A 23,862-nucleotide genomic window follows, 5' to 3' on the forward strand; every position below is an offset into this window, starting at 1 on the left:
TATTATTTATATAGTTACTATATTATTTATATAGTTACTATATGTTTGAAATAGATATTATGTTAATTTTATCATGACTTGTTACCATATGTTTATTTTCTTTAATAGTTATTGTACGTTTTATGTAGTTACTATATTTTTGAAATAGGTACTACGTTAGTTTATTATGTTATGTGCATGTTTTTATGTTATTCTATATTTTTAATGATATAGTTACTGTATTATGGATAGAGTTACTATACTATTATCACATCAACTATGTCTGCAACTCTGTGACTAAATGACCATCAATAATATTTATAGGTATTATATCTTGTATTATAGTAACTATATGTTTGGTATAGTTTTTTATGTATATTATAATGTTCTTTTCATGTTCTTTGTTGTCTTCTATGTTATTAGTAATAAGAGTTACTATGTTATGATCACAACAACTATATGATCATAACAATAACTATATCTACAACCTTACTCGTATATGACTATCATTAATATTAAGAGTTACTATATCATGTATAATAGTAACTATATATTTTTAATAGTTATTATCTTATCATTATGATCTTTTTATGATCTTTCTGTGTACTCCATGTTATTATTAATAAAAGTGACTATATTATTTTGATAGTAACTATATGACTATAACAATAACAATAACTATATATGCAATTCTGCAAGTATTTTACCATCGTTAATTGTAAGAGTTATTATATGATGCATAATAGAAACTACACATTTTACATAGTTACTATGTTATTTTTTCATATTTAAATGTTAAATTATTAACTTAGTTTAAATATTATTGATTCAGAAATACAAAGATGATGCACCCAGAATTGAAATCGTGCAAAGAATAAATTCTGCAAGGAAAACAAAACCAGGAGGAGAAGAAGAAAATCCTGACAACAATGGAAACCAAGAACGTGGTAGAGGAAGGACATGATGTGTTGGTGGAAAAAAGAGACGTGGTCCACGTGGACGTGTCGATTAGTATTTTTTAGTTCAAAAAACATTTGAGTTTAACATGGTTTATTTAATAGATGCAAAGAATTAGAATGTCGTAGCTAAAACAACTAACCAAGTAGTTAATGTTTTCTTTATTATTGTTCAAGAGTTATAATTACTGTTACTTTTGATATAATGACTCTTTTATATTTCAGTAATTATGTGATATATAATAGAAAAAATTATTATATGACCTCTAAACCATCTATATCATATTGTTTATTTTTATAATATAGTAATTGTTTTACAGCTAAACTTATTTTTCTATATAATATAGTTAATCTTTGGATAGAATAATTGTTCTCATCGAAATTACTATATTATTATTATTATTTATTTCATAGTTACCATTCTGAAAATATAGTTACTTTACAGAACCTATAGTTTCTATAATTTACTCTTTTTGTCTGCAAGAATGAATATATAGTAGTAATTGTTTTACAGTTAAAATTACTTTTCTATATAATATAGTTACTCTTTGGATAGAATAGTTATTCTTATCATTATTATGTTCATAGTTATTATTCTGGAGATATAGTTACTTTACAGAACCTACAGTTTCTATAATTTACTCACTGTTAAAATTACCTAATTACCCTGGTCCATGATAATCTTATGGTGGACCGGGTCCATGCAAGTGGAATTGCCAACTTTATGCTTAACTCGGGGGAAAATAGAATATATTAGATAGATTATTTAATTAAATGGTGGGGTTGATAAATTACTAAAAATGACAAGTATATCTTTTAAATAAATACGGCCGGAAAAGATAAATATATCCCTTAAATAAATAAGGAGGGAACATATTAGAAACAAGATAAATTTTGTAGTCATACCACACTAGTAGACAAGAATACCCATTTTTTTTAAGAGATGAATAAAAAAGCTGAAAATGTTTGATCTCTCTCTCTCGATTCCTCATTTTTTCCTATAGAATTTTACTGGGAAGCTGAGGAATTCACTCTGAACCGTTTCAATTAACCCTAATTTCTACTGGTATGTAGTTATGTACTGTTCCAATTACAATTCATCCATCTTTCTTCCCATTTTCGTCCATTTATGGCAAAAATAATGAAGAAAAATCCAAACTTTAAGTTTGTTTTTTCTGCGGTAATAATTAATTCAATTTCACCCTATTGCTTTTCAATTTCTGTCTCTAATTCTCGGGAATTATTATATTAGTGTATTTATATAATTATATTTTGCGGTTTTGCCAATTTTTATGATATTGTAAACCCCTTTGAAACTTTTACCAAATCGAGGAGTTTGATTAGTGGGATTTGACCTATAATATTGTAGTATTGCATAAACCTGAATTTCTTTAATGTTCATCAATGGATTGTTCAATTGCTGCCTTTTGTGGACGGCCAATAAAAAAAACCCCCTTGGGTGTGTAAAATTACTTCATTGGTTGTCATTTTTGAATTTGATGAAGGGTGAATTGGAATAACCTCTCTATTATTACTTATTTGAGTCATCGTAGGGGTAAGGTAGCGTACATTGGAGCTCATCTCACCTTAGTAAAGCGATCATCTTTTAAGGAATTGGAATGATGCTGATATGTTGATTGTTACACGAAAAATGTTTTATTTTGAGCTATTTCATTGCCCCTCTTAATAAGCTGAGGAAAGAATTTCATTCACATTATTCAAGGACATTACAGGACATTAAGAGATGACTTAGAAAACCCTTAAGGCCTTAATGAAGTTGTATGAAAGGGACAATATAGACTTATGGTCAGACCACTCTGTCAAGGCGTGTGTGTGTCTGCACTCCTGCTCTATGGTCTAGGTTGGTGTGTGTTTGTGCTTGCTTGTTGTTTTTCTAAATGTTCATTTTAGTACTACAATATGAGTTATAATGGTGTCAGGAACTCAGGATGTGGATATGTTCCAAGTTAGTGTAACGAATGTTTATGACTGGCTATTAAGAACCCTCAATGTGTCAAAGATAATGGCATATATACCATTTTGAATGTCCTGAATGCTGATTCAGTGAATGTTTCTAACTTTCTGTGCGTACAACTTATATTTTTATCTGTTTGGTAAGTTTAAGAGTTTCCATCAGTAGTTTATTTGGCTTACTTGATCTTGCTTTTCTTTCACTAGGCGAACATGTGCCGCGGACTAGATGCGTTACATTGTTGAGATGGACAGTTTCTTTGAAGGTAAGAATATATTTGTGATTGTTTTTGTCTAAACTCTAAACTATAAAGTTCTGTTAAATGACTTTCTAACACAAGGATAGTATGTTTTGTAACTATCAAGAAAATGGATGTTAGAACATTGGTTGCTTAACCACCCTGACGAATGTGATGATTATTACTCAGACTTGACTATTGGTATCGGATTTTGGTATTTCCCTGGTATGTGTCCAAGTGTTAGACTCGGCAAAAAGTAATGAAAGTTCTGAATGTTTACTGTAAGGTGTCTAGTAATTAGTAACCAACTAACCACATCCATGTCAGGAAATCAAGCCTTTGACACTGATGTTGTGTCTAGTAACGTAGAAGCTTAAGTGGTGCAGTTTTATAGTATCATGAAAGCAAAAACACACACGTACCAAACGCTGACAGGAATTGAAACTCTTCAACTCTTCTAGTTAAATTCTCAACTTTAAAGAGTGTGATGATACACATATCAATAGAACATCAATCCAGAACTGAACTGATTCAATTTGAAGCTCCATAATGATTGCTCCTCTCCCCAGAAACTTTCCTCTGATTTAAGGAGTTTTACTCTAAGAACATTAGACACTAAAGCTTCAACGCATCCATTGTCCGACGCCCTTGCGCATAGTTCTCAAAAAACATCTGCCGAAACTCATGGATGTTGAACTTCTTGTACTTTTGTGGCTGATGAATACTCACCAATTCACTGACTGGTCCAATTTCCTTTTCGTCTTCTGGAGTGCAAAAAGCGGCCATTGATATCCTGTCTTTCGCAGCATTTGTTACCACCCTATGTATCACACTCTTAAACTCCCCGTTTGTCATCACCTGCAAAGTAATCCACTCATGGACATTATATAGAAATTCTGACATATTTTAACCTTATCTTCTATTCTCATGTAGGGAAAAGATGTCTGTTTTTGGTTTAATGGGACTGATGTCAATTTGAAAACTATAATTACCTCTCCTAAGTCACCAAAGTTTACAAATAAAGCTCCTGGAATGACTGGTACCGTGTACCAGAGATCGTCCTTTAGGACTTGGAGACCTTCGACCTCTTTCTCTGGCAAGAGAAATGTCATTGTCGCCCCATCCGAATGTGGTTTGAGCCCAAGAACACGTTCAGGGCATGGGCAGCGAGGATACAGGCTGATTCTTCCGGTTATTGGCCCGTGCTTCCCTTGATGTTTTAAAAAACAGTCTTCTTCTAAGTTCAGTGATCTTGCCATTGCCTTATAAATCGCTTCAGTCATGGTTGCTAGCTTATTTGAGTACTCGTTTATCATTCCCCTGCAAATTTCACAATCTATATATTTTAAGACGACATTGCTAGGAAATCCTACTTCATCCGTTCTCTTTTAGTTGCAACGTTTTGACTTTTACACTATTTATATTATCCTTTGAATGGCTTTGATGATTTATACATAAACTAAAGTTTAATCGCGTGAGATCTTGCTAGATTCATAACGATTTATGTTTTTACAATTTCAACTTTTTAATAACTTTTATACATACATAATTAGAGATATTAGTGGTCAAAGATGTGCGTTGGCAAACTTGAAATTCAAAACATTGCAACTAAAAGAGAACAAAGTAAGCATGTATTCTGTACTACAAATTGTCTTGTGAAGTTACCCGAATTTCTCAGGCTTTGTTGGCCAGTGTTGGAGCTTGCGCTTTTCCTCAGGGTAAAGCGTAAGAAATAGCCTGTCATTCCAATTGATTGTTTGAGCTCCTGCGTAAACTGAATCACTTCCATACCCTTGGAAAACGTCATCTGCTGCAGAGCACTTGAGCTTCTCATCCAGGGGAAGGGCGAAGAATTGCTTAGAAACTTCAATCAACTCTTCAAGGAATGATGTCTCCATCCCATGATTTATGACCTATGGATACAATTTTCTAACATGCATCATCAAATTTTCCAATTTAAATAATATTTAGTCTTGTAGTTATGATTCAAATAATCATTTGTATCCTACTGCATGAATCATGATCATCTTTTATATCCATTATCAGATTTAATTTTCATGGGTTTAAGAATGAAACTCCTATCAAGTTATTTTAGGTTGTAAAAGAGAAGCGCAAGTTACATAAATGATCAACAGAAAATACCCAAATGAATCCAGTTCAGACAGTGTGCAGACAACTTCAATGTACACAATTTCGTCCTTAATGAGTCATGCAAGTAACATATGTATATAATCTTTACTTATTCGCAACCCAAAAAAAAAAAAGCACGAAGATATTGCTTTGACTTTTGATTTGTCTTACTTGAATTTGGATCTTTCTCTAGTTTTGGTCGTAGCTTACCTGAAAGCAACCCCATTGAGAAAGGGCTGATCGGAGCTTTGCGCGTTCCGGTGTCGAGGAAGAGAGGAGTGAAAAATCAATAAGCAGATTGTCCCTCCACAAATCAGGGGCGTCAATGGCTTCAGGGAAACCATCTTTCTGGAGGTATTCCTCTGGTATTTCATCACCTTTTTTAGCCAATTCTTGAACTAGCTTTGATGTTAATTCTTCTTTTGTTATGGGAGCTGGTTCTGCCATTGTAGCAGTAATAGTAATAGCAGTATCAGCGGACAAAAAGGTTATGGTTTGGGAGCTTATTTTCTGGGCTACTCTGTTTTTTTGTAAAATTGGTGATGCCGTATCATTTCAGTTGGATAGTCTATTTAACAAGTTAATTTAATACCAGCAGGTGAGGCAGTGACAAAGATGGGGTTGTTTTTATTTGCATTTTTAAGTTACCTTGCCTTATCCTAGCAGTAGATAGAGCTGGCTTCCCCTTCTTTCAAGTGTTAGCCTTTTGACTTTGGTTTCTTCTTGTTTTGAAGATGAAATGTTTATAATATTATTTGTGAATTTTTTTTATTATTAAAAAAAAACAATTATGATATCTGCATGCGGGGTAATTGCTAGTATATAACTATACAAGTGAAGTATCTACGAAACATATTTATCCTTAGAAATATCAGATTCCGACTTGAATATGTACCGGATAAGAAAAAGGATCTGATGGCTTATTCTTCATAGAAAAAATTCTTAATTTAAGTAAAGAAGAAATAATAAGCATTACTGATGGAGGATCTTTCAGCTTAACAAATATGTTTGTGGAGGAAATTGTAATACCTAGAATTGTTGTATGCCCATCATTTTTCATCTGTACATGGTTTAGAATTCGCCTCATCAAGAGCTCTTATTTGTTTGGTTTTGAACTATTTTCTATAGTACTAAGTGTTATCATTGTTATTGCGCTAAGTGTTATGCATATAGTCGTAAATACAAAGTGTCAAATCATGCATTTTCTGAAAGTAAAACATTCATAACTGTCCTTGAAAAATAAAACTTCTTGCATCCTACGCCAAGAAAGCAACTTTAAACACTTAAAAGGAATTAAGACTTAAGAAGTTGCAGTTTCAAATTTTGTTAACTTTAAGAGTTGACAATTAGTTTTGTGGTCCTTCTCTATTTAACCAAATCTGGAGTGACCTGCAATTTTTTTTTCAATCTAATTATATTTCCATTTTGGGCATACATCATTTAAAGACAAACTAGTGCTCCGTAGTAGTTCATTTCCTGTCCAAATGAATTGACAGATTTTCCTCTAAGAAAAGAGGTTTTACCTGCCCCTGAAGAATAATCCTAATAGTAACAACTTAGAAAACAAAAACTTTGATCATAGTTAGCTTTTACATTATGTTGAAAAATTGTAAATAAATACTGATCGTTTACTGCTGGTAAACAGGTCTTTTGGATCAAGTTTGATTAGATTCAATACAGTTTGCCGAGTTTGGGTCGTATTCTGGTGATGAGTCCTTTGGTTCAACTTTAGGTCGGTTTGTGTTATACTTCATTAGTCGAATTAATTTTATGGTTGACTCAGTTTTGGTTCGAGTAAAAACTGGGCTATGTATTTGAGGTACTGTAATTAGGTACAAATGATTTTTGTCAGGTCTATTAGTACTTTATTTAATTATTTATAGTCTATACTAGCTTGAAAAAGATTTATCATCACTGTTCACAGCTCATGAGTGACACTCAGAATTAAGTAATGCCAGTTTGCTCAAAATAAGGAAGTTCCCTGTAGCCAACGAAGCAAGCATCTTGGTCTGCAAATTTGCCACAATGTATGATAAATTTACATGTGCATTAAATTTTGGCACAAGCCAACACATGCATTTCTTTGCTTCCCCCTTCTGGCACTGTTTATTACAGCTTCCACTTCTTAAATCACTGCATTGAAGTTTGAAGTTTCTTATAGCAAAAATTTGTTTGTGCATACCCATGATAGTATATGACTTAGGTTGCACGTTATTACTATTTATATGTTTTGTTCCCGACGTGGTATAAATTTTCTATTGTACCCTTGTAGTATTTTATATATATATTTACTAATTTACATATATTTTTTATTTGAGTTCATATAGCCTTGTAGTATCAGATAGTGCAAAACATACTTATATAGGATTATTTTTCCTTAGCTGGTTAGTTCATCATATAACAACCAAAAAAGTATGAAGGTTTAGATAGCATTCCTATTTGAATAGACTATAAAAATTCAAGAGGATCTGTCAGGTTTGTTTTTAGATTTTGGTCAAATCCATTTTCGGGTGAGAAAGGTGTGTCCGAGACACTACAAATTTGTTTGTTTAAAATAGATCCTACTCCGTACCATTTTGGGTGAGTATCAGAGTATGGTGTGAGAATGGGCCTTAATTCATGGCCCCTCTTAGTTTGCCTGAATCTGTTATTCAAGAAGTGACACAGGCCCAATTAGGATGGTGATACTGATCACATGTTTGGAGAATATCCCAAATGGATATATTGGACCCAGTTACTTGGTTCTCACTCTTGATAGTCTTGAATCTTGATTGCAGCTGAACATGGTGCTCTGTGTTACTCCCTCCGTATTTATTTAAGGGATACACTTGCCTTTTCTGGCCGTATTTATTTAAGAGATACACTTGCCATTTTTAGTAATTTATTAACCCCACCATCTAATTAAATAATCTATCTAATATATCCTATGTCCCACCACCCCATTAAACAAATAATTTCAGAACTACACCTCACCTCCACCTCTCTAAAATGACATGGTCCCCACTTGTTTATTTATTAAAATATCTACCCCAACCCCACTTGTTTTATTACTTTATTTCATTCAATTCTTCTTCTTAATACCCGTGCCCAACCAAGTATATCTCTTAAATAAATACGGAGGGAGTATTATGTAACCCTCCAGTCACACTTTATTGTCATATTGTCCCAACCCCTCATTGTTAAGGATTCAATATAATTGCACGAAAATATCATTTAACATTTTAAATAGTTGTCTCATTCCCATTTCTCCACTCCATTTCAGTGAGGGTATATGGAAAATTTGACAATAGTAATTTATTTATTTTGGAAACGTGATTTTTTGTGAATATCCTGAAATAATACTCCATAATTGAGAATGGCTTCTGGAGTATTATACTATTTGAACGAGTAGTCAGTGTGTTATAGACTTCTAGTTTAGGTTTTACTGACGGAAAATGCATTGCTTAATGCTTATTAACCTCGTAAACAATGTATCGTTTAATGACACGTTCCATGCAGTGGATACACCTCTGCTTAGAAATACCCATGAAAGTTCATCTTAAGCTAGGTTTTACTCAAGCATGGGAACATACTACAGTTTGAAAATTTGAATGCATCAAGTGGCCTCTTTGGCGTAGTGTAGGATGCTTAATATCCGCTGATACTCGTAGTCGTGTTGAATTTCTTGTAGAGTTGAGACCTATGGGCACTGACCAGTTCACTTGCAAGTCCAATTTCCAAATGATTTTTGTGGGTAGCAGAATGCAGCTACTGATATCCTGTCCTCTGAAGAACTTGTGAAGAAGGTATGCAGGACCCTCAAACCCCAAGGTTATGGAACACGTTATGCTGGACCTGGACCCTCATACCCTAAGGTTATAGGATTCAGCTCTCTATCCGATGGCTTATGACCTGTTGATTAAGCTCGAGTTTTGAATTGTTGGCCCTAATTGTTAATTTGTTATACAAGAAAAGAAGGCCTATTTTGTGATAAAGCACCATCTTTTTTGCCAGTTGTGTGATAAATTTGACATTTTTCCTTGGATAATTTTGTTTGGGCGGATCAGACATTGATTTTAAAGCAACATCTTCCATGCAACTTTTTTCTTATACACAGTAATGTTTTTGTCGTCTCAAGTGCCAAAGAATGATTTTTTGATCCCATACACATTATACATCTGACAAACAGTTTGATATCAATTCATGATGATTAAATTAAAATTGTTACGACTCTTAGCTATTGATTTCTTTAGCTCTAACAAACTTGATCTTGGATGCATTGATCAGATTGTTTAACAACTTCATTGAGAGAGAGCAGATCGTATTTTTCAAGCTCCGGAGTTGAGGAAGAAGAGAAGAGATATTTCAGTAGGCATATTATGTGGAGGGACATTACTGGCTTCAGGGAAGTCATCTTTGTAGAGGTAATTTTCTAGCACTCGATCACCTTTTTAGGCAATCTGTTGAACTTGCTTCTTTCTTGGTTAGTAGAGCAGGTTCTTCCATTGTAGTTAAATGCATATGATATGCTTTAAGAAGAGCTTCTGTGTTTTGTGAAATGATCAGTGTTACTACGCAGAATGCATTAAATAAATAATAACACTAGTAGTTACTGCAAAGACACGGAAATTTTCATACATAGGAACCTTTAACAATGGAACACATAAGCATGGAGTACACGGATTCAAGTAACATAGAGTACAAGCACTCGTGAACAGAATGCAACGAGTTTTACTCTTACGAAGAGTATATACTAAACTTGGAATCCATGAAGTGGTCTCAAGCCTAGCCTAAAGCTCTCGTAGATTTTTGGCCTATACTCCTTCATGTTAAACTTCCTGTAGAGTTGAGGCTTGTGGGCACTAATCAATTCGCTCAGGGGTTCAACCTCTTCATCATCCGGATTGAAAAACATAACCGCAGATATCCTATCTTTTTCAGAATTTGTGCCCACCCTGTGCACCGCACTCTTAAATACCCCATTAGTCATAGCCTGCAAAGTGGAAACATAACAATCCTTTGGTCTCATTTTTTTGTAAACTTATCAGTGGGAAAAGATGGTTACTTATCCTTCTTATGAGCATTAACTTACCTCTCCTAACTCTCCAAAGTTGATAAACAGCGCGTCTGGGATGACAGAGACCTTGTACCATTGATCATCTTTCAAGATTTGGAGACCTTCAACCTCTTTCTCTGGGAAGAGATATGTGATTACTGTGTGATCTGCATGTGGTTTTGCTCCAAGAACACGTTCAGGGTATGGACAAGGAGGATATAGGTTGAGCCTTGCCATTGCTGGTCCGTGTTTTCCAAACTCTAAGCAGTTTTCTTCTAAGCCAAGTGACCTTGACATTGCCTTACAGATGACCTTATTCACCGTTGATATCTTTTTTGAATACTCCACTATCATTTCCCTGCCAACATTCATGATCATCACTTAAAGTCTTAGTATTGATGTTGAAATGATGTTATGAATTCACAGTTAGTTTATTACCTTAATTTCTCTGGCTTCTGTGGCCAGCATTCATGCCTGAGTCTTTCCTTAGGATGGAGAAAAAGAAATAGCCTATCATTCCAATTTGGTGTTTGGGAACCTGAATAAGCTGAATCGGTGCCATACCCTTGAACGATGTCATCTGCTGCAGAGCACTTGAGCTTCTCCTCTAAGGGAAGTGCAAAGAATTGCTTGGAAACTTCTATCAGTTCTTCAAGAAACGAGATATCTATCCCATGATTTATGACCTATTATTAATAGAAAATTTCAAGTGTTAAATGAAAATTCAAGTTTAAGCTAGGTTCAGAATTGGAGTACCATACTCTTTTGAGCTCTGATTATTTATTGATTCTCATTCTTCCTATCGTACGTCTTTGATTTCTTTCTAAAACAACATGTTTAAATTAAGATAATGATGAATGACATTTGCTCTTATGCCGGTATCAAATTTAGGATGTTTGAAATGGGAGTATGATAAAACGAATCCATCTATACCTTAAGTGACGATGCTTTTTCTTATTTATGCAAAGTAGTAGTGATTATGTGGTCAAAGTTGATGATCCTTGAGAAAAGTATATGTACTGGATACACTACTATGGGAATTATATCTGAAGTACTTACATAGAAATAAACTTGCACCTGGTGGCTGCTGGGTTAATAAAGGAGTCTCCGAGTAGTAGAGGAGTTGAAGCTTAACATATATTTGAATGATAACATGATTAAGCTACCCCGTTGGACAAATTTTTTAACTAAGACAAGTGAATTTGAATGGAAATACAGGTTAAAATCTTGATGTATTAATTCGTAGAAAGAAAGGGGGATTACCTGAAAGCAACCCCATTGGGAAAGAGCTGATCGGAGCTTTGCGAGTTCAGTTGCTGAATAAGAAGAGAGGAGGGAAAAATCAATGAGCAACTTACCTCTCCACAAATCAGGGGCATCAATGGCTTCAGGGAAACCATCTTTGCGGAGGTATTCCTCTGGTATTTCATCACCCTTTTTAGCTATCTCTTGAACTAGCTTTGATGCTAATTCTTGTTTTGTCAAGGGAACAACTTGTGTCATTGCTAATTTGCTATAGTATTAGTATTTAGTAGTAGAGTGATAGTTATAGTAATAGTAGTATTACCTGCAGTCTAAGCGCCTATATTATATATGCTTCAAATGTTTATTGGCCTCGTGTATTTTGTGATTATTTTTTTAATGCTAAGTGAATGTATTTAGTTAAGTGGCCTGTTTTAACTTTAATACAAGTAAATAAATTAATACTAGCACCGTGCGTTAAGTAATTTAAGACAATGATTGATTATTTCTACTCCGTATTTCTTATACTACTAGTTGGTAAAGCTAGATAATTATTGATGATTTTAGTTACTAGCAGGTGAAACAAATAAAAATGATGACGAAAACCCAAGCTGTGCGTTAGGCGGATGATTTTATTAGACCACAAAATATTTACAAAGTGGACAAGATTTTGTCACTCAAAAGACTCAAACAATAATTATTTTAGGATATGTCACTAGCACACCAAAAGATTATGATGATTTCACTTTTTAGGTAATAACTAACGGGGTTTTTAAGAGCGCGGTGCACATGGTGAATTCGTGCTAGGGTCAGAATATCCGTGGTGATGAAATGAGTATAGAGAGAAACTCTACAGGAAATGAGTGTAGAGAGAAACTCTATGAAAGTTTTAGGCAAGGGTTAAGAGTTTCTTATTTTGTGTTTTCCATCATAAAAGATACCAATATGACTTCATTGCCGTACCATTAACTCTTCATAAGTTCTATAATTCTATGTGGAATACAAACAAGGAACAAAAGAAAAAAAATGTAGCGGGAGTCCATATTGGTTATTGGACATTGTTGTTACAAACGTCTCTCGGCGATGAAGTTTTGATATTTTGTTAGTGAAAATTATGAAAACGCGATCCTAATTTATTTTTATAAAGATTAATAACATGCTTGTTTTATTATTATTATTGTTGTTTTATTTTTTTATCAATGTGCATTTTCACCAAATTAAAGTACTTCATTGTTGATATTTATTGTGGAGAAATTACTGTTTCTTTAGTCTAGCCTTCATGTCTTTGCTATCTATGTTTGAACTCTTAAAATTTCATTGCATAGAGTTTGATCACTTGATCGTGTTTGTTATTTGTTTTACTCACATTCAATAATCATAACATGAAATTGATTATCTTTCATTTTAAAAAAACAGAAGATCTACATTGAAGATTTAGATATCAGATTGTATTGTTTGATGGGATTCTGTGACACGACATCTTGGCCTTTAACTTGTAGATAAGATATTGTGTTGTTCACCTGCTCAGTTTCTTTGTCTGGCTAACTAACACATTATTGCTTATCAGTTATCAGTCAAGAATATTGATGCCATAGTTTCTTGATATGTGTAGATGATGTTAAGAAACACGTATTTTTCTTTAGTGGAGATAATATGACAAACTTTGTCACTAGGAAGCTTTATTTCACTTCAGGTGCCCACGTTATTTCTCTAGGAATGCTTGACATGGGTATAAACACATGACACTTCAGTTTGAACCAAGAACATGGGAATTTTTCATTAAATATGCTAGTTTCACATTTGGATCCCATACCCAGTCTGATGTCAATACCGAATGTGAGTAACATAGAGTACAAATATACTATTCTAATTAAACTCAAAAGAACATTTGTTTAGAGTGCAACTATCTCGTAATATAAGCAAGTTTCTCTTATGAAAGAGTAGATACTAAACTTGGATTGCAGAAACAGTTTTGGACCCTAGGCTATAGCCCTCGAATATTTTTGCCAAAAATCATTCATGTTAAACTTCTTGTAAAACTGAGGCTGATGGGCAGCAACCAGTTCGCTTAGGGGTCCAACTTCCTCATCACCTGGGAAGAAAAACAAAGCAGAATTCGTGCCCACCCGTGTGCAACATGCTCTTAAACAATCCGTTAGTTATTACCTGCAAAGTGAAATAATCACAACCTTTTGATTTTGATAGAGATAGAAATCTCTTAGGATATTTGCCTTAGAATATTTGATGTATATTAGACATTATATTAGTGTCCCTAATTCAATCAAGACTATTGTTGTAATCCCTATATATTTGATCAATGGAATACACTCCAATTCAAGGAGTTTACTACAATCTAGCATGGTATCACAACTAAGGTTGTAGACCACATTTCCACAAAAATATAGTTCTTTTTTTTTCCTAGGCCTTGTACGCCTCCGCCTATTGCTCGTGATCTTCCCCTTCGCAACAGCCTGCGTGCCATCAACCTCGTCCCCTCCGGCAATCTACTCGGCTCCCGCCTACCGCCAGTATCACTACCGTGCGCCATGACTAACTACGAGATCCCAAAAGAAGATCCACCTACTCCTCCACCACCGAGCTCCACCGACTTTCACCCTGCCCTTGGAGTTAATAATATCAAGAACGCAATCCCGTTAATTCTTGATCGTAAGGTATAATACTCTAACTGAATAGAGTTATTTGAATGTCATGCTCATGCCTTTAATGTTCGTAAAACTCCTAAACCATCTGATGTTTTGTTTTTGACACGGTGAAGCCGTTTTGACTCGATTGTGAAAAAATGGATTTATGACACTGTTTCTTATGATCTCATACCATCAATCTTATGTAATGGAGATACAGCTCAACAAATCTGGAAGTCCGGAACAAGCTTAAAGAAATATTTCAAGACAATAAAAATTCAAGACAGTTATCTTGATAATCAATTTACTACGTTCCATCTAAATAATTTTGTTGACATCAATGCTTATTGCACACAATTAAAATTTCTGGCAGATTAATTGGCTAATGCCGACCAACTGGTATCGGAAAAAAAATTAGTTTTACGCCTTGTTGCAGGTCTTGTGATGAATACTGATTTTGACACCGTGGCTATCATGATCCAACAAACGGATCCACTTCCTAGTTTTGAGAACGCCCGAAATCGCCTCCTAACAAAAGAAGAAAGGCGCTCCCATGACAATAGCGGACAACGCCGCTTTTCTGGCACAACCACCACTGTCGGCGACTGCCCAGCCTGCCCGTAACACCGGCGAAGGAGGAAGGGGAGGCGGTGGCCGTGGTCGTGGACGCGGTAGGGGGTGGGGCAGAGGACGCCTAAGGGGTAATTGTAATAACAATGGGCCACCTCATAATGGCCTTTATTCCGCAAAATTCCCTCGTACGACCATATTAGGATTTTTGGTGTCTATGTTTTCCTAATCTCTCGGCCATGACCCCACAAGCGAGCCTCACGTTCCACCCGTGTGTCTTTTTAGGATATCTTTCCTACCATAGGGGGTATAAGTGCTTAGATCTCTCATCTATGAAGATTATTATCTCTCGTTATGTCACCTTTGATGAGAATACCTCCCCCTTCTGAAATTTGGGACAATTTAAAGTTTTTGATTATTCATTCTTAGACTCAACTAAGCCCAACCTAATTCTTTCACAAATCAGGCGGCAAAATGCTATTACCGGCCCAAATAAGGACGACTCAGTTGTGCATCCAATGGGTTCAATTGGACATTCTGCTCCGCGGTTGGACCGTGGGCTTGAGCAATCTGTTACGCCCAACACGCGCGAGAGACACCGTGCCAACAAGCAACACCCTCCAACTCAGTCGCCCCTTCTCCCTTGCCAGACCATGCACATGCGGCCCACTCCCCTTTCCAGCGTCGCCAACAGTAAACTCACCCCCCCTCCTTTGCGACCCAGCAACTCACTCCTCCCCCCTTCCATGAATTTCAGTGCGGCCTAGTAACGTCAATCCCATGCACGGTGGGCTAGCATTTCCCATCCACGACCAGCTACCCTATACACCCCCCCCCTCCGTGGTGTTTATCCCATACGACCAACCCCGCCCTCACCCCGGGTCAGTAGAAGCCGACATGGCACATTCAAACCAAATTTCAACTATACACCCCATAGGCCCAACCATGACCCACTCACCCATTCCGAAAAATCATAAACTTGCCTTGACTGACCATAATTGGAATGCGGCGATGCAAGATGAATATGGTGCTTTAACTGGGACATGGGATTTGGTGCCTAAGCCTACGCGGGTGAATATTGTGAATTGTATGTGGATTTTTTCTCATAAAAAAATTGATATAGGGTACCTTCTACGGCACAAAGCTAGACTAGCTTGTTTGCGATGGCAGGTTGTAGGAAAAGGAGTCGATTCGATTTTGATAAGACATTCAACCCGGTGGTCAAACCGGTTACCATTCACACAGTTTTGGTTGTAGCTAGGTGTTGGTCTATTCACCAACTTGATGTGAAAAATTCTTCCTTACATAGTGATATCCAGAAGGCAGTTTATATGAATCAACTTGACATAAGAGCTTCCAATTATGTCTGCTTGCTCCGTAAGGCACTTTATGGTCTTAAACAGACTCCTCGTGCGTGGTACCAACTATTTGCTCACTTTTTATTACATATGGGTTTTGTCATTGCAAAAAGTGACACATCTTTGTTTACTTTTAAGTATGGTGATGACATGAATTACCTCTTACTTTACGTTGATGACATTATCTTGTGTACATCATCTGATGCTCTTCGTAACCGTTTGATCTTCCATCTAAAAACAAAATTCCCGATGTTTGATTTGGGGTCATTGAATTATTTAACGGGCATTTCTATTACACGTACATGCACTCCTTCTTATATGTTTCTCTCTAAACAAAAGTATGCACAAGAAATTTTAGAAAGTGCAGGCATGAGGACTTGTAAGCCTGTTGCCACTTCAGTTGGCACTAACGCAAAACTTAGTGCAGATTCGGGTCCTTCTGTGGCAGACCCAACTCATTGCCGCAGTTTGGGTCGCCCTACTTTCACTCGCCCTGACATTGCCTATGTTGTACAATATGTGTCTTTTTATGCATGATCCACGGGAGCCTGATTTGAATGCATTAAAGCACACCTTCGTTATATTCAGGCACCATTGCTCACGGATTACACTTATATCCTACTACTACTATGCACTTGACTACTTATAGTGATACAGATTGGGGTGGAGTGGGTGTCCTAACACTCGTCGTTCGACTTCAGGATTGTTGTTTCTTAGGAGACAATCTTATTTCTTGGTCTTCCAAGCGTCAGTCTACTCTTTCTAGATCAAGTACGGAGGCAGAGAGGCATCGCAAATGACCTTTTCCTAGAGTTGCATTGCCCTCTTCGACATGCCACCATTGTTTATTGTGATAATCAAATATTTTCAGCGCTATTTATTTATATTTATCCAGCACCCTCGTCCAACATTAGCGCACCAGACATGCGGAAATGGACATCCACTTCATTCGCGAGAAAGTGGCGTTGGGTCAGGTGCGTGTGTTGCATGTTCTTTCGCCGTACCAGGTTGCTGACATTTTCACAAAGGGCTTTCCACGATAATTGTTTTTGGATTTCAAATCCAGTCTTAGCGTACGACCTCCTCCCGCTGCGACCGTGGAGGTGTGATAGATATAGAAATTTCTTAGGATATTTGCCTTAGGTTATTTGATGTATATTAGACATCTAGTCATATTAGTGTACCTAATATTTGATGAGGTCTGTTGGTGTGATCCCTATATATTTGAGAAATGGAATACCCTTAATTCAAGGAGTTTACCACAATCTAGCGGATCTCATTTTATCTAAAACGCCTATAAGTGGAGGAATTGGTTGGTTTTTTAATTTTTTATTATAGGGATGTTGTGAATGTCCAGAGAGCATTCTTACCTGTCCTAAGTCACCAATGTTGATAAATAGCTCGCCTGGGATGGCTGCGACCTCGTACCATTGATCATCTTTCAAGATCTGGAGACGTTTGACATCTCACTAGGGCAAGAGATATGTGATCGTTGAGCCATCGTAATGTGGTTTTGTCCCAAGAACAAGTTCAGGGCATGGGCAGCGAGGATAGAGGGTAAACCTTGCTGCTGATGGTCCTTGTTTCCCAATATTTAAGCAGGTTTCCTCTAAGTTAAGTGACCTTGCCATTTTCCTTATAAATGACCTTATTTATGGGTGTTATCTGTTTTAAGTACTCATCTATCATTCCCTTGTCAAAGTTCACAAACAAATCCTTAACCTAATGCTAATGATGTTGAAGTAACTTTGTTAAAGGAATTTACAGTTTATTGTATAGAGTCACGTTGATTGCCTAAAAGTTCAGCAACTATAGGGGCGAAAAATATAACATGCCCTTGCTTTCTCCTCTCATTCCTTACCCATAATTACCGGCCCCTTGTTTGTTTCGTAAGGGAATATTGGTATTTGTCTAGCGTTAGTGGTTTAACTTTGACAAGGGAATGATACTAACACTTATTTGTTTTTTTTGTCAGCTTAGTGATTGCTCAGTATCTAAATTACACTAACTCGATCACCCTCATTTGTTTATGTGATGCTTTAGGTACATAAGACTTTTTTTCACCTGTGTGAAAAATTGAATATAGTATATCTGGATTTGCATTATAGAGGCCGGGCTTATGCATCTTTAACTGTAAAGAAAAAGTCTAGATTTTGTTTTGTTTCTGCTCAAGTTTTGGAGCCCGAGCTAGTAACTGTGATCCGCATGTAAAGATATCCCATTTGTGAGCTAATAATTTAACTTGTTGCTAAAAATGTTATCAGTATTCCTTGCTAGCTTAAAGATAATGTTCTTTGGCTTTCGAGTTTTTATTCAATTGTTACATCTTCCAAAACTAAGATGTTTCACTTCTGTGATGATTAGGAGGGAATGAATTCAAGTGCAGACATGAACAATGCTAATTGAAGTCATAAACAAACCGATTCACTATGACAGATTTTCATTGTATATATCTCTATACAAGCACCCATGACAGTTAATTGCACTCTAGTTTCACTCTGAAAAAGAGAAGATGCTAAACTTTTAGGCCGTCAAGTAATCGAGGCCCTTGTCTAAAGCTTCTTATTGAATTGAGTCACGTTGGCTGCCTAAAAGTTCAGCAACTAATAGGGGCGAAAAAAACATGTCCTTACTTTCTCCTTTCCTTCCTTACCCATAATTACCCCTTGTTTGTTTCATAAGAGAATATTGGTAATTTTTCTAGCATTAGTGGTTTAACTTATTATGAAAATTGACTTTATTTCATTGGATATGTGATATATTTGATTTATGAGTTTGGTTGGAATGTAGAGTGTAAGGAATATTATTTGATAATCTTGAACCATATATGTGAACTCTTTCTATCGGATTTATGATATATTTGATCTATGAATTTGGTAGGAAGTAGAGTGCAAGCAATATTGATGATTTAAACATAAAACCCACTGATTTCGTCGTCCGATGGATTCTCTTTCTAATCGTGGTTGAGACTTGAGAGCATACCTGAATGCAACCCCAGTTGGAGAGGAGCGCTGATCGAGGCTGGAGTTTGCGAGTTCAGCTCCAGAAGCTACTGTCTTGGGAGAAAGAAGGGAAGGGTCAATCATCTAACTATCCCTTTACAAGTCCAAAAGGGCACAAATAAAGATTTAAGCCATCTCTTTGTGCAGGTATCTCAATTCTTTGGTATTTATTCACTTAATTTGGCTCTTTTGAATCAGCTTTGTCAATTCTTACTTAGATAGTTAGATATAGGACCATTTTCGTTATATATGAATACACCCCCATCCTTACCTCTAAATGCATGAGACTATGAGAGTCCGTCTTTGGTTGTTACGTCTCCAATTTTGTAATGCTTCTGCTCACGTTTTGGGCTTAAAGTGTGCATGTATCTTATATATATTGATGTATATTATTGCTTAAATTGCAAATGGTATTCCATGGGGATGAAAGGATGCGTTAGATTCCTATGATCCCCAACTTTATATAGAACTTTGGCTGTGAAATTTTGTTACGATGTGTTGACAATTTCTAAAAATTGATATCATGAGATTATTTATGAATACAGAATAACATGATTATTTTTTATATACTGAACAATGTGTTGTTTCACCAATCAACTTAGTAAATAAACAAACTCAAACAGTCAACAACTTGTTGATTAAGCCAATTTTATTCTTAAATAGATCGGTTCTAAACTTGGAATGCATCAAGTGGTCTTGACCCTAGCTTAAAGCTCTCACGGAATACCCGCCAATAATCAGAGATGTTGAACTTATTATAAACTTGCGGTTGATGAGCGCTAATCAATCCACTTAGGGGTCCAACTTCCTCATGGTCATCCGGGATAAAAAACATGGCCACAGATATCCTGTCCTTTACAGAATTTGTAGCCACCCTGTGCACCGCACTCTTGAACACCCCATTAGTCTTTACCTGCAAGGGAAAATATCCCAATGTACGTTGTGATGTTATTATCTGTTAGAAACTTATAATTGTAGAAAAAGTTGGTCAATTAACCTCTCCGAAGTCACCAAAGTTGATAAATAGCGCGCCTGGGATGACAGAGACCTTGTACCATTGGTCATCTTTCAAGATTTGGAGACCTTCAACCTCTTTCTCTGGCAATAGATAAGTAATGGTTGTACCATCTGAATGTGGTTTTGATCCAAGAACGCGTTCAGGGCATGAGCAGCGAGGATAGTAGTTGAACCTTGCTATTGCTGGTCCTTGTTTCCCTTTAGTTAAGAAGCAGTCTTCTTTATATTCGAGTGATGTTGCCATTGCCTCACAAATTACCTTGTTCAACGCTGTTAACTTTTTTGAGTACTCATCTATCATTTCCCTGCCAACAACCACGATTAAACCCACATTTTATATTTTATATTGAATAGGAATTTACAGTATCTTATTTGTACAAGATATCTGATAGATTCATACACCTGAATTTCTCTGGCTTCTGTGGCCAGCATTGGAGCTTTAGTTTTTCCATAGGATGGAGTGAAAGAAATAGTCTGTCATTCCAATTTGGAGTTCGAGTCCCAAAAAGAACTGAATCACTCCCATACCCTTGGACTTTTTCATCTGGTGCAGAGCACTTGAGCTTCTCCTCTAGAGGAAGTTCAAAAAATTGCTTTGAAACTTGGATCAACTCTTCAAGGAATGAGCTTTCTATCCCATGATTTATAACCTATATATTGAATTAATTCGAATTGATCTTTTTCAAGTGTTAGATTTTACTTGCACTTCCGCTGATTTTAATCACTTCCGATCCATTTAAATTATGCATGCATGCTCATTTATTCGTTGTGAAAAAGTTAGTCAATATATTGGATTATTGTGATCTTATCTGTTTCACTTGAATTTTATGTTCAGCGTCCCTTGTACATGAAAAAATGGTACTAATTACTTTCAAAGGATATACTGACATGATATGATATGATATGATGTTGATGTAGTCGGAGAAAGAGATAGAGCGAGAGAACGAAAGCATATCATACTTGAAAGCAACCCCATTGGGAGAGAGCTGACCGGAGCTTTGCGAGTTCTGGTGCTGCTGAGGAAGAAGTGAGAAGAGAGCAATCAATGAGAAGATCATGTTTCCACAAATCAGGGGCTTCAATGGCTTCAGGGAAACAATCTTTGGAGAGGTATTTCTCTGGTATTTCATCACCCTTTTTAGCAATCTCTTGAGCCAGCTTTGATGCTAATAATTCTTGTTTGCTTAATGGAGGATCTTCTGCCATTTTTGCAGTTAAGTAGATATTAATGGCTATAGCCCACACTCGCATGCTATCATCATATATAGGAGTATTATCAGTCTTTATGATTGGGGAGCTTCTTTCTGTGTCATGTTCAAGCATTATTATTATTGTGGGATTTTTTTAAAATTAAATACATTTAGTGGCCTATTATAATAATTATTTATAATTATAATGTTAGAGCAGGTAAAGCATGTCATGTAATGGATGGATTTTATGTTTTATTTATTTTACGTATTATTGTTTAATACCAGCTGCTAAAGAATGACAAAGATATGCATACTTCCAAATAGTTTAAAAGATCGCGATCGTGATCGTGATCGTGGTAATGGTATCCTATGGTACCCGGATTCGGATATTCATATTGGACACAGCCTACCAAGTGCATGATACGGCTAATTTGGCAGAGCATGATTTTGGTCTAAAATGAAGTGACGAAGTGTCTAAACCCAAGTTCGAGTGTCGAGGATCTGACACGAGTATTTAAGATAAGGGAAGAGTCCAGATAACAAAGACGGTATTTTTTCACAAAAAAGGCTTTTAAAAGATAAATACAACGGATTGTAGCTAATGGAGTGTGAATTTGATTCCATGGTTCAAATTATCACAATATACTCGATATTATTGTTAGGAAGTGGGTTATGAACTTATGATACATCATATACATGTGGTGCGTAAATTACACAAAGGGCGTTAGGTTAGCTACTTAGCTTGTATCCTCAGAGGTGTAGATGGTTGATTAACAAAGGATTTTTACATAAAGGATAAAGGTATTATTATGTACTTAGTACTCCCTCCGTTTTGAAATAATGAGGACATTTTACCTTCTTACAATTGTCATTGTAAATGTTTAGACATATCTCTAGTTTCGTATACGTAAAAGTTATTAAAGTTGATATTCCAAAATTACATGTCGCTACGAATCAAACAAAATTTCACACAACTATATTTTTCCTTACACATAAATCACAAATGATAGTCAAATTAAAATTTGTGAATAGTGTTAAAAGTCAAAGTATCTCTATTATTTCGAAACAGATGAAATATCATATAACCCTTTTCTGGCTGAACTTAACCCAAAACGAAGGAATAGATTTATGCCCTTAGTTTAACACTTAACCCCTTTGTCCTTAGATTTCTAGGCAGATCGACTTCGAAGTTTTAAATTTAATTTCTTTCTTCAAATTCAAAAGATGTGTATGACCATTTTTTTTAATTTATATCCTTTTATGATTTTGAGATTTTTGACTGGCACATATGGTTCTTAATATGGACTTTCGAGTACTATTCGACGTAGTATCTATATTATTAAAGTAGAATGCCGGTGAATGAGAGGCCTTCAAACCTCAATCCCTCAACTCTCATTCACCGGCTAAATTAGGTAATAAAATAATAACTTCAATACATCACATGTAATAAAAATAAAGGTCAACCTATCATAATTGTTTGGGGAAACTTTTGCCATAACACCACAAATTTAGAAAGAAAAATCATACGAATTAGCAAGGAAACAATGGAAACATATATATAATCAAACCGTTGATAAAAAATGTAAATAATCAACAACATAATATTTACCTTCTAAAAACTATAATCCAATGACGAATTCAGTCTTCATAGTTTATAAACTATATATATAAATTGTAGAGAAAATCAAACTAATATTTACAGAGTACATCAATTTGATTATCAATCATAATACGTAGTAGAAAATATTAACCCTTCGTGAACAATATCACTTTGTCAATACCACTTTTTCTACAATCCGTGGACTGTGCACCATGGTGCACATAGAGCATGGTGTACCATGTGCACCAAAAGAACACATGTGCATAACAAAAGAACATGGCACTACGACAAAAGAACATGCAATATAATGTTTTACTTTTTTGTTATAAAAAATCACAATTTATTAAAAAAATAAAAAAAAATATGTCCATGTTCTTTTTACGTAACCAGATGTTCTTTTAATTATATACTAATGTTCTTAAGGTGCACCATGCTCTATGTGCACCATGGTCCACCTTCTAAATTGCGCTTTTCTCTATTCATAATAAAAACATGTAGAAAATGCCTACACTAGGAGAGAAAAACATTATTATTGTTTAGGCAGTTAGTCAACCATATAATCTCAATTTAGATAAAGCATCATACAAATAAAGAAAATATTAGACTAATTTATTATAATACTTAATATACGTACTCAATCAAAGTTATGAAAATTTACATCTTAAACAATTAAGTGACACATACACATATGATCATCGGTACCAAAAAAAGTTTCTTTCAAAAATCAACCAACACTTGATCATTCTTATGATTGTATTTTAAGCTAATACGGCAAAACAAAACAGAAATGAAATATATAGCAATGTCACATACCAATGGTATAAAATACGTTATTTGAAAATTGGCGTTTGTCATAGTCATATACAGTATCTATTAATGTTTTAATTTCTAACCCCGTTAAAAAAACATTATTTATCATATAAAAGTATAT

At 35.4% G+C, this 23,862-nt stretch overlaps 3 protein-coding genes and 1 long non-coding RNA gene across 14 annotated transcripts; 1 reads left to right on the forward strand and 3 right to left on the reverse strand.

The window, feature by feature from the left end:
• Nucleotides 1-1,857: 1,857 nt before the first annotated feature.
• On the forward strand, nt 1,858-22,118 carry LOC110789400 (uncharacterized). Of its 11 annotated transcripts, XR_008928114.1 has the most exons (10): nt 1,858-2,001; nt 3,114-3,172; nt 5,469-5,629; nt 6,921-7,007; nt 7,200-7,302; nt 8,946-9,060; nt 9,542-9,678; nt 11,529-11,720; nt 19,003-19,271; nt 21,060-21,610. It is a non-coding gene; the product is annotated as an uncharacterized lncRNA (long non-coding RNA). The 11 variants fall into 11 exon arrangements; XR_008928111.1 differs by having other exon boundaries at nt 6,921-7,302; nt 8,946-9,129; XR_008928110.1 differs by having other exon boundaries at nt 6,921-7,302.
• On the reverse strand, nt 3,497-5,883 carry LOC110789399 (jasmonate-induced oxygenase 4). Its single transcript, XM_021994058.2, has 4 exons — nt 5,486-5,883; nt 4,811-5,058; nt 4,138-4,465; nt 3,497-4,003 (listed from the first exon to the last, which is right to left on the reverse strand). The coding sequence occupies exons 1-4, from the start codon at nt 5,720-5,722 to the stop codon at nt 3,761-3,763; spliced, it is 1,056 nt and encodes a 351-aa protein (XP_021849750.1). The 5' UTR covers nt 5,723-5,883; the 3' UTR covers nt 3,497-3,760.
• Nucleotides 9,885-11,885, reverse strand: LOC110789413 (jasmonate-induced oxygenase 4). The gene is made up of 4 exons (XM_021994072.2): nt 11,574-11,885; nt 10,749-10,996; nt 10,347-10,668; nt 9,885-10,247 (listed from the first exon to the last, which is right to left on the reverse strand). The coding sequence occupies exons 1-4, from the start codon at nt 11,811-11,813 to the stop codon at nt 10,008-10,010; spliced, it is 1,050 nt and encodes a 349-aa protein (XP_021849764.1). The 5' UTR covers nt 11,814-11,885; the 3' UTR covers nt 9,885-10,007.
• Nucleotides 19,630-21,347, reverse strand: LOC110789412 (jasmonate-induced oxygenase 4). Its single transcript, XM_021994070.2, has 4 exons — nt 21,102-21,347; nt 20,544-20,791; nt 20,122-20,446; nt 19,630-20,037 (listed from the first exon to the last, which is right to left on the reverse strand). The coding sequence occupies exons 1-4, from the start codon at nt 21,345-21,347 to the stop codon at nt 19,795-19,797; spliced, it is 1,062 nt and encodes a 353-aa protein (XP_021849762.2). The 3' UTR covers nt 19,630-19,794.
• Nucleotides 22,119-23,862: the final 1,744 nt, after the last annotated feature.

This window comes from Spinacia oleracea, chromosome 2 (assembly GCF_020520425.1).
Source record: "Spinacia oleracea cultivar Varoflay chromosome 2, BTI_SOV_V1, whole genome shotgun sequence".
Taxonomy (NCBI): Eukaryota; Viridiplantae; Streptophyta; class Magnoliopsida; order Caryophyllales; family Amaranthaceae; genus Spinacia; species Spinacia oleracea.

What these genes read in the sequence shown, in the direction of transcription:
- LOC110789399 (XM_021994058.2), bottom strand. Translation starts at nt 5,722, where the DNA reads ATGGCAGAACCAGCTCCCATAACAAAAGAAGAATTAACATCAAAGCTA. An exon ending in ACAAAGCCTGAGAAATTCGG is followed by an intron (nt 4,466 to 4,810) that starts GTAACTTCACAA and finishes TGAAATTTGCAG; the next exon opens with GGGAATGATAAACGAGTACT. An exon ending in ACTTTGGTGACTTAGGAGAG is followed by an intron (nt 4,004 to 4,137) that starts GTAATTATAGTT and finishes ATTACTTTGCAG; the next exon opens with GTGATGACAAACGGGGAGTT.
- LOC110789413 (XM_021994072.2), bottom strand. Translation starts at nt 11,813, where the DNA reads ATGACACAAGTTGTTCCCTTGACAAAACAAGAATTAGCATCAAAGCTA. An exon ending in CCCAATGGGGTTGCTTTCAG is followed by an intron (nt 10,997 to 11,573) that starts GTAATCCCCCTT and finishes TATTAATAATAG; the next exon opens with GTCATAAATCATGGGATAGA. An exon ending in ACTTTGGAGAGTTAGGAGAG is followed by an intron (nt 10,248 to 10,346) that starts GTAAGTTAATGC and finishes TCCACTTTGCAG; the next exon opens with GCTATGACTAATGGGGTATT.
- LOC110789412 (XM_021994070.2), bottom strand. Translation starts at nt 21,347, where the DNA reads ATGGCAGAAGATCCTCCATTAAGCAAACAAGAATTATTAGCATCAAAG. An exon ending in CCCAATGGGGTTGCTTTCAA is followed by an intron (nt 20,792 to 21,101) that starts GTATGATATGCT and finishes TTCAATATATAG; the next exon opens with GTTATAAATCATGGGATAGA. An exon ending in ACTTTGGTGACTTCGGAGAG is followed by an intron (nt 20,038 to 20,121) that starts GTTAATTGACCA and finishes TTTCCCTTGCAG; the next exon opens with GTAAAGACTAATGGGGTGTT.